Source organism: Lutjanus erythropterus, chromosome 15, assembly GCF_056507025.1.
Source record: "Lutjanus erythropterus isolate fLutEry1 chromosome 15, fLutEry1.hap2, whole genome shotgun sequence".
Lineage (NCBI taxonomy): Eukaryota > Metazoa > Chordata > Actinopteri > Lutjaniformes > Lutjanidae > Lutjanus > Lutjanus erythropterus.
The window spans coordinates 32,131,763-32,142,615 of NC_139331.1; the positions used below are offsets into that span (position 1 = coordinate 32,131,763).

The 10,853-nt window shown below is 40.1% G+C and overlaps 1 protein-coding gene across 1 annotated transcript in view; it reads left to right on the plus strand.

The window, feature by feature from the left end:
• nudt14 (nudix (nucleoside diphosphate linked moiety X)-type motif 14) overlaps nucleotides 1–10,514 on the plus strand; it is a 29,244-nt gene extending 18,730 nt beyond the window's left edge. Inside the window, exons 3-5 of the mRNA XM_084737679.1 lie at nucleotides 3,724–3,788; nucleotides 6,002–6,302; nucleotides 9,632–10,514. Coding sequence (XP_084593805.1) covers nucleotides 3,724–3,788; nucleotides 6,002–6,302; nucleotides 9,632–9,881 — 616 coding nt within the window. The 3' untranslated portion in view covers nucleotides 9,882–10,514. The remainder of the gene's footprint in view (nucleotides 1–3,723; nucleotides 3,789–6,001; nucleotides 6,303–9,631) is intronic.
• The last annotated feature ends 339 nt before the right edge of the window (nucleotides 10,515–10,853 follow it).

Here is a 10,853-nt window from a genome sequence, read left to right on the forward strand (position 1 = left end):
CTTTTTTCTGCCTCTTCAGGGGGGCATGACAGGAAAAGTTTGAGAACCACTAGGGCAGGGGTCTTCACATTTTTCAGGCCATGGACCCTTTAGCTGGTAGAGAGAGAGCAGGAACCTCCTACTACATACAGTTATTGCACTGAATATTTTTCGGTCCTCTCTCATTTGCGTTTACCTGTAGCTTCTGAGCCAGCAGCAGTTGAAGCATGGCTGATGTTAGGTGTGGTTGCCTCGCCCTCTGCACTTTCGCCGGTGTACGTCAGAGTTTCCTCACCTTGAGGTTTCAAAATGATCTATCATGGCTCATGTCTGCATCTACGTTTTTAAAGTCCCTGGGAAACAACCAAAAACCTCTGAGCTGCAACCTATTTGCTGAAAATGGCAAATTAGCACCGGGGACGCGAATGGTTCAAATGAAAGCCGATACCAGTGATGTAGTCATTTTAATTTCAGAACTCACCTCCCGATGTGCAAATGTTAATTTCCCTCTCAACACTACTTTGCAGCAGCGCCATCGCTGTATCCTAGGGTTAGCGCTGCCCATGACGTTTGTGATTGGTTTAAGGAAATGCAAACAAAGCATAGCAGAATGTGCATGTGTGGAGACCTTTCTCCAGCACTGAATACTGTGGAGAAAGGTCTGGCTTTGTGAGACTTATACTTGGGATAATAGCTGAGTTAAGTGGCCAATATGCTTAAATCATATGCAGCAAACTAGTTTGTGGTTATGGACAGGTGTTGCATGGTGATTTATTAGGTTAGCTAGATCACGTGAGGATTCATGAGGAGGTTTTTGTCATGTTGTGTAAATTTGGCTAAATGTTTGGGGGATTTTTTTTTAGCAAATAGCCTGATTTATCTTTTCTAATACTATGTTAGATTCATGTGAATGTGTATTTTCAGACAAGTTATGAATTTTGAAAATGGAAAACTTAAAAAAAAAATGATCAAAACAATAATTTGACGTCCCCCCTGCAGAAACTCTGAGGTCGCCCTAGGGGTCGTGGACCCCCTGTTGAAAACCCATGCTCCAGGGTGAACCGTGGGTCACAGCCTCATGAAGCCAAGAGTACTGCTTCGCTGGCAAAAAGCAGAGATGTTGAAGTCTTTATTCTGGACACTGAGCGCTGCACCTTGATATGCTGAATCGATAAAACAAGCAAAACTTCCCAGAACCTTTTTCTATAACTCCCACTAAATGTGCAGAGGTACAGAACCCAAATCTGTCTCTACAAAAACACATGAGGACTGGGTGGACAAACTCCCACTGCTTTGTTGTTTTGACACCTATGTGTTTATGGGAGTGTTTGCGTACTTGTTCTTGTTTATTAGTGCTGGAAGTGACTTTTAATGACAACAGGTATTTTTAGCTCAGGACATTTAAGAGACCACAGGCAACAGAGAGATGAAGTCATTTGCTCTTATTGTAGTCCTGCTCATATGTCTCCATTCGCTTCAATCACTTTCACTTACTTTGAAGAGTTGGATTATTATTTTTGCATTGGATTATTATTGTTGCGTATTTAATAAGATGATTTAAGAAAATAAGATGGATCTGTCCGCAATTAAGTTTGTTCTAGCGAGCGATGTTGTATGTTCATGAAGAATTTCTGTCTTTCAGTTCATTAAATTAAAGAAAGATTCTAAAACTGTTTCATGTGTATAAAAAATGATCTCAACCACTTTTTCTAAGTGGGTTTATCTTTAAAAACTAAAAGAAAATTTGTCTCTAAAGTTGTCGGCCCTGTCTGAAGTCATTGCCCCTGGTGTCTGAAGATGGATTATATAGCACACAACCCAGATTTCTTTTTATGTCAAGGGCCTGATGATAATGTCTTGACACCATAAGCTTTGCAGCGCAGCCACTAGTCACCTTAGTCCTGCTCCTCATGTGTCTGCCTGCCATAACCCAGTTTTTCCCGCTGTCCAGCCAGAAGCCCCGCAGAGAAAGCTTAACGGTGCATGAAAAGTCCTGAGCGTCCGTTTAGCCTGCTTCTTGGTTTAACCATTAGAGCATTTTTTTTTTTCCAGCGGGAAGCTGTAGAACAGCAGTAATGGTGTGGAACAGCACTACAAGACCCAGACCTCCCTCAGGGCACAGCTTCTATGCCCCAGGCCTGTGTGTCCCACTTTTGGACCACATTATCTTATCCACACTTGTACACTTTAGCGGTGATATTCACCCACAAGACTAAACTATCCTTTGCTGCTGTAGGCTGTCACAAATATCAGACTGAGTTTTCATCGCCCGGATGTTTATGATAGACATCGGACTTTCACTTTAAATATCTGTATTGCAAACGGATATTAAATCAGCCGCTATAGTGAGAAACAAGTTGTAATACCAACGTCCCGGTTCCCTTTCACCATGGGAAAGACAGGGCAGGGCTTCCTGCCGCCTGAGACACATCCGCTTTCCCAACACGGAGCCCAGGCCTCAAGTCTCCACTGGCAGCGACAGTCGCGCTCAGTAAACCACCTGTGTGAGCACAAATCACCGGATGCCACTGGTGAAGCATGTCACTGACCTTCCTTCTTAAGAGGCATCGTTTAATAGAACGATGTGGTCCTTTTATTTCAGAATATTTATTCATGTTTAAATTAACAGGCGAACAAACAGACCCACGCTTATCGACTCTTTCAGGATCATCGATGAAGATTATGTGCCTGTGCTTGAAGAATTCATTTCCAGTGCTGTCTTTTTTGTGTGTGTGTGTGTGTGTGTGTGCCTTAACCTGCCTCACTAAAGAGCACCTGTTGAACCAGCCATCAGCCACGCAGAGCTTCCTTCTTCTATCATGAACCAGTTTTTAGGTTCATTTTCGGTGTTATTGTTTCAGCTTGTCACGTTTCAAACTTACTTGAATGAGATTCTAATTGCATTGTAATGCAGCATTTCCCAATCCCGATCCTGAGGGCCCACTGCTCTGCACGTTTTAGATGTTTCCCTGTTCCAAGACACGTGGTTTAGGTCGTTATCAGGCAGAGTTTTAACTTTAAGCATGACGCTGTATCACACAGCGCACAGACGACAGCTGTTGTCGAGGTACAGTAGCGGTGATGTGCCAGACCTCGGAGCAAATGTGATCAAAATTGCTATGGCAAAGAAAAAACGTATAACAAGCACACTGACTCCAGGCCACAAAAGTTAAATAATGACAGCGTTCTTCTTCTGTTCTTTGTCAGGTCAGAATTATGGAAAATGGAAACCACACCCATATTTATACTTCATGTACCACAATAAGCTGAGAAGAGCTATGATGGCAGGTGTATCCGTCCAAACTACCTAAACATCCAAAAAACATCCATTAAAATTACATAGAAAAAGGTTCATTCCGATCATTACGACGAGTTTGTGAAGAACGAGAAACTGAAACAGACACCAGTGAAGAATACCTGCCTTGTTTTTCCCAGTGTATGTGTGCGTTTTGATAAGCATTGTATTTTTCTGTCTGCATCTGCCATGGGCCATCACGATAAGGGTAGGCGGGTAGGAGAGACTCGATGTCCTCTGCAATTTCATGGAAAAAATATGTGCGTGTATTGGTACCAGGCCTGGATCTGACATCGCTTTTAATCCAGTGACCTTTCACTCCCACTCCCTCCCCTCTCCTGGAGCCAGATTCTCATATATGCTGACAGAGATCACCTGACCAGAGATAGATCATGTAAAGAAATGGATTTTTATTAAACGTAACCTTTTCTCTTCTCTTTCCCCTTTAGTGTATCAGTGCTGATCTTCAACACCACCTCACACTGTTTCGTCCTCGTCAAGCAGTTCCGTCCAGGTAAGGTTTCATGATAAAAAAGCAGGAGAGTGATTCTGCTGTGGAATCTATTTAATTCAAGCTGTTTTCTCATATGAAAGTTTTGTCAAATTGCTCTTTCACACACGTAGCACGCAACAGGAGTTTGTCCATGTCAGATGCAAGTGCAGGACATGATGCCAGAAGATTGCTACAGAAATCTACTGCACATGAATCACCCTCAGATGTTTGTATTCCTCCAGTTTTACACCAGTAGCATGATAGAAATATCACCAATTTGCCCACAAGTTCTCTGTGAAATCTCTAGGCAGTGACTTAGTCTATTCACTAGGGCTGCAAATAAATGTTTAGTTTCATTCTTGATTATTTTCTTGATTAGTCGATTAGTTGTTTGGTCCATAAAATTCCCAAAGCCCAAGATGACGTCCTCAAATGTCTTGTTTTGTCCTCAACCTAAAGATATTCAGTTTATTGTCATAAAGAACAAAATAAACCAGAAAATATTCACATCTGTTGATTATCAAAATATTTGGTGATTTATTTAATAAGCAATTCATAGTCAGTTAATCTTTGCAGCTCTACTATTAACTCAGGAGTTGACAGGGTAAAGTCCATTTATTCTTTTATTTTCATGTAATAATTCGTACACTCTCACATGCATCTCCTCTGTGATGTCTTTGTAAGTTCAAGGCTGCAGTGCATGAGTGAAAGAGACTTCATTTTCTTCTTGTCACGGAGCTCAATCTAGATTGTTATATATCCTGTGGGCACTTTCACTAAAAAGGCAGTACATTACAGTCCCTGTTTATTCTACGGGATCTTAGTAACAATGCAGACTCATAAATAGACCGTAAGAGGCCTCGTTACAAAGCAGCCTAACCTCCTTTGTTAGGAGTCGCCAGGGACTGTTCCACACCACAGTGTGCTAAATTCAAGGAAGTCTGGGCATTGATATATTTATTTCCTTTTCTCTCTCATTGCTGTAGGGAAAAACACTGTCCTTTATCTGAAAGAAATCAGTTTGTCTGCAACCTAGAATGACATTTGTTTTTAAACAGGGTGTGTACAATATTGGTCAGCAGCGTTTCCCCTATAATTGTCCAGGCCATCAGGTTAATGTGAACCCCCGCCAGGCCAAAAAAATCAGTTTTTATGCCAAAAATAACACAGAATAACCTTTCATTCGGTAATCAATAATTTGCCTTTGATCTGCGTTTCATGCACATTGTTGTTATGATGTGCTAAGGTCAGAAGGTACACAGCTTTTTAACACAGCATATACAGCTTATTAAGTCGTCCTCTTCATGTGATAAAGTTTTTAATATAATGAGTGAGCAAAAATTTGATATGCAAATAAAAATTGCAGACCGCCTGCTTTGCAATCTGGCCGAAGTCAACCACATCAAGATGCCGCCTTGCACACCTTGTCTGTTACGGGAGAAACACTGGTCAGCTTATTGATTTCAGACAATAAATGCATAGAAATAAGTTCTTGGCACAAAACCAGTCCTTTTTATATTCAGGGTTTTACCCAGGAAATTACTTGTATAGGTAATAAGCACTACAATTGCTTCGACTATAAAACACTGCTGAAACCTGTGATATTGTACTGATTTGACATCTGGATGATTTTATCCGAATATTATACTGCAGGTGCTTAACATTTGGCAAAGTAAGGTATACTTTATTGTCCCAAAGATACATCAAAGATACACTTGCATATTTAACTTCACATGTTTCTTTGAAATAGTAAGTCATAACAAAGTTAATAGTTTTTAGTTTTTAGTAAATAGTTTCAAACAATAAAATCAGGTGTAAACAAGCCAGATAACAAAGTCAGGCTGCAATATTCTAGCAACTAAATCAGAGTCGAGTACTGTTACTTGTTGCTATTAAGTATTTTTATTGAGGATGGGATGAATTTTTGTACCAGTTTAAAAAAATAAAATAAAATCATTCATCCCGTCCTAAAATTGGAGCAACGGTGTTAGAGTCATCATTTTATCTGTACAGGGAAGCTCTCAAAGGTTCTCATGCCTCCTGAAAAACAGAGCTGCAATCAGTGTTCTCTGTTTTTTGTCATATTAAACTGAATTTATTATATTAAACTAATTTGGGGTTTTGGACTGACTGTAGAGTACACAAGTACACAAAGATGTGTGCAAATATATAATGGGAATATTTTTTTATTTGCATGTAGACATGACAGTATTTTCTCTGTGTTCCACCTCCAGCTGTGTACATGTGTGAGTGGGAGAGGAACAAGACGCAGCCGCCTCAGTCTGCTGAGAAAACCGAGGAGGGCGCCGCGGAAGCCGCCGCCCCCGCCGCCGAGTCTCAGGAGGGCCAGTCGGCCTCAGAGGGGGAGGGCTCTTCTCAGTGGCCCCCGGCCTCAGCGGGGGTCACCTACGAGCTCTGCGCTGGGCTGGTGGACAAACCCAACCTGTCCCTGGAGGAGATCGCCCGGCAGGAGGTGCTGGAGGAGTGTGGCTACGATGTGCCTGCCTCTAAACTGAAGAGGATTACTTCTTACAGGTTAGCTGATTGCATATTTACCTGAACCGAACCTGTAGGACATAACTTAGATGAAGTTATTGTGCGTCAACTTAACAGAGGCGTTGAAAGTATTTTTTCAGTTTTAGGACGAGCCTTTTCTTTGTCTTTTGAATATTGACTTTAGTCCCTTAACAATTAATTTCCTGTTGTCCCATATTTTCATTTTCATTTTGAATTTCTGAGTCTCCTTGGGCTATGTTCACTCAGAAATAACCTACATTCGCATCTTTTTTCCTTTAATTTGACTTATTCTTACAAAATTCACTTCTAGACAGCATTAAAAACTTCTTTAAAAAGTTTATGCGTGATACTTAAACCAAAAACCATGCATGCATCAAACACTTTCACCTCTGTAGGCATTTAAGGATGAAAAAAAACCTGCCACAGATGAGTTTCACGGGAGCCATATTGATATGAACTAACAGGGTAAACACAGGTGTTACCAATGATATTATTTAAGGTCCCATTCATTTTAGTGTAACACAGCCTTTCCAGTGAGCCAACATGCACAATAGCAGCACCCTGACTCTGAATGGAGCAGAACCTTCATTATTATCATTTGTAACACCTGTGTTTATCGCACTATTTCACATCAGAATAGCTGCTGTGATAAAAATCCATCCATGGTTTCATTGTCAACCTCTGTGCTCAGGATGTAGGCTGGTTTCAACACCTCTGAATCACTACTACAACACTACATCTCCAGCTTCATCGTCTTCCTGTATCAAAGCCAGAAAAACGGCAACATCAGCAACAACACGAGAAAATAAACAGAAAAATGCTCACAAAAACAGTAGCTGGTGTAGATATAAGTAAATAAATAAGATAAGGCTGATATGTCACTTGCTGCTGATTGTTTAGGGCAAAATAAAACTTAATAACAAGGACTTCTGTTATTTGATCGGGGTCAACATTTGAGCCAAGACAGCCTAATAATGCTGTTTGACATAACTTCAGACTACAACAAATTCACAAAAAAAGGTCTACCAGAGGTATTTATTAGTTTCAGACTCCGGGAAAGTGGGAAAAACAGTCGAATTCACCAATGCTGATTCACTAATTCACACACATTTATCCAATCTATTGCATCTCCTAACCATAACCATAACTAATGTCCTCCTCTGAATCTGTTTAGAGAGGAAGACCCACCTCCCATTTTGAAAACCTCTGTTCTAATCAAGACCAAGAAAAACAGTCAATTCTAACATTTGCTCATTAATATCTGGGGCTGAACAATTCTGAAAAAATATGCAATTGCAATTATTTTGACTGATATTGCAACTGTGATATGATTTGCGATATTAGAGGTAATGATAATTTTACAACATTATTCTTATTTTGATTAAAAAACATGTTTAAATGACTATGGCATGATTTTTTTGCAGGAATCTGTACCAAATGAAGATGTTTCTTAAGTTCTTAAGTCAATTTAAAGGTTTTTTGGCACACATTTTAATAAAAATTGCACCTTCTGCAGTTTGAAAATTGCAGAAGGCCGTATCGCAATTTTGATAAAATTTTGATTAATTGTGCAGCCCCGTAAATATCTCTCTAGCTCTAGTTTGATGCATGTTAACATGAACATAAAGACAGGAAAATGGGCTGAAACACAATGGTACACAACACAATGTTTCAGTAATATGAATTCTTTTTCAGTAATATAAATTCAGTAATTCAGACCAGTGAAAGAGCCAGAAACAGATTAACTAGTGATGCTACCTGAGCCCTGAGTTTGTGATACTACAAAAATACATTTTGGGTGGAGTATCGCTTTAAATTTAGCTCTATGGAAGTCCACATAAACTGCCGCACCCAAAAGGAAAGCGTGCGTTTTCATGAATCCAGATCGAATGTGACCGTGGTGGAAATAAGTCAAGAGAATTTTAGAGGAACTAAAGAACAGAAACTATAAGTGCTGGGGTTATGTAAGTGAGTGAACTGGGAAGAGGCTTCAGGGAACCATCTGTCTCTGTCAAAGTATTATTAGCTCACAATAACTCGATACAGAAAGTTGAAAGTTCCAGGAAAAGAACAGTCCCACATTAAACAGCAGCACCTGGACAGCTGTGACTGACAGCTCTCAGAACTGTGCTTTGGATCTGACTCGAACACCTCCTCTGGTTTTGTTGGTGTTGTCTTTGACCGCTGTTATGTGTTGGCTGCTTCCATTAAATACATAGGTATCATCTTAACCCTCATGACCCCTATGAGGGTGTTTGACAGAAAAACACTCTGTGATGACAGTCAGCAAACCGAGGTCACTCTGGTTTAAAATGGTGTTTATGTATGGTGCATTCAAAGACTGAGCTCTACAGTCTTCATGTGTATCTGTATCAGGTTTGGGTACAGCAGTATCTTTTCAGACTCTTTTTGCAACGTTACTTCTAAGAAGCGAGTAGTGACAAATTTGATAACAGTCCAGTCCACACATGCGTCATCAGAAATACTTTTTATCCACTCAGCTCTTGGGCTCTTTGAGGCTGGTTGCCGATTGTGCTGCTACTCTGACATGGTGTAAAGTTGTTTGGAGCCAGAAAATGTTTGGTAAATTACTTAATAATTGATTAAGAAGTGCTCCTCTCCTCATTAAAGTAACGCCAGCGACTGTCCAACCAATGACAATTTGGTCAGACATGAGCATAATGACCAACCAATCAACCAGTAAGTAATTATGAAGCTAAAGACTGGTTAAAAAATTATGCTCGTCTAAAAGTTATTAATCAATTAAGTTGCCTCTTTCTGTTTATATTTTTGTTTGTGTAAACATTGTGTCAATAGGTGAGCTTAACACATGCTGGCAGGTCAGTTTTGTGACGTTGGACAGAACCATGGTAGCTGTTTCCCCATCATTCTTCATGCTAAGGGAAGCTAATCACACCCCGACTCCAGTTCTGTACATAACGATTAGACATGAGAGTGGTATCGATCTTCTTATCTAGCTCTCACCAAGCACATTTAGCCCTGGTGTTAACCAGAGATCTATGGAAAGACAGACAGTTGCATTATGGGAAGTGTAGGATCTAGTTTTAGAACTTTGACCCATAATAGGGACTTAACATTAGGATATTTTGGTCTCTGTTGAACCAAATTTGACCATTCTTTTCATAACAATCGAATGTCCTGTTTTATTTTCCTTGAAACACTGATGCATTTGCATTCTCTTAAATATGAGAAAAAAAGAAATGATAATGTTTTAGCATAGGTACTGAGAATCAGTTGTCATTTTGGACCCAATTTCGAACATTTCAAAAGATACTGAGCTCTGTGTAAAAACCTTGTCCTTTCTTTCCCTTATTCCCCTCACACAGGTCAGGCGTAGGTGTAACAGGCGCCAAGCAGACCATGTTTTACGCCGAGGTGTCCGACGACAACTGCGTGAGCGCCGGCGGAGGTGAGCCACGGGAGGGAGAGCTCATCGAGGTGGTCAAAGTCCCGCTGCACGAGGCCATGACGTTCGCCTACGACGAGCGTATACCCAAAACCATGGGCGTCATTTTTAGTTTCATCTGGTTCCACAATAACATGTCTCCCAAGTACAAGATCTCCACCAATGTGTAACTAGTATTAACCAACCCTCTTTATACCATTTATTCCAAAATCAATCAGACACCGGCCCAGCACATCCACGCCTCCCCTCATCATGGCTCTTCATCCTGTATTGCCTTTTTGCTTATTGGTACATGATGACAGGTGGGCTCCTTTGTCTTGTTGCCAACAGGTATCTTTACGTTTTGTCCTGTTTACCTTTTAAATTTTATGTGGTCTTAATATTTTTCCTGCAAACATATTTGCCATAGCTGGTTGTCACTGGCACTTTCGTCTCTTCTTAATGATTTTTTATTTTCACTTTCTGTGCCATCTGTTATAAATGGCTGCATATCACTGATTTTATTTGCCTGCCCTTGATTAAAGGAATACTCCACTGCTTTTAGAGTAGGCACTTGAATGTTACCAGCATTTTTAAAAGCATGATAATATTTTATAAACCAGATATCGGCTGAAAAAAGCCTTTTAGTGTTCAAATTCCAACTTGTTTCAACCTTCTGCAACACCCACTATTCATTGCAAGATAAGCCATGATACTAAGCCATGGTTAGCCTCGGTTTGCTAACATTTTAGCATGCTAATATTTTCATTAGAGTTCATGCAAACCTTTCTAAGTATGCCAGAGGATCTTCTCATTAAATATGACAGTACAAAACATAAACAACATCTACCTTTGAAAAAAACAACCAAAATAAAACAGTGGAGTATTCCTTTAAGCCATCATCCAGTAATGCAAAAACTATGCTAGTCAATGGTGGGGCCTTGTAACGACCGAGGTGTTAGATGTGTTTTAACCACCACTTGTTCGAGCATGCCTCAGTTAATTTCTCTGACCCACAGCCTTTAAGCAATACCTATCATATAACCCAACGATCAATCAATCAATCAATCACTCAATACAATCACTCAATTCTTCAAATTCACTCTGTTAGAAAGTCTTCATAAAGTCAAACCAGTGGACACTTTAGGTATTATTTCACGTAA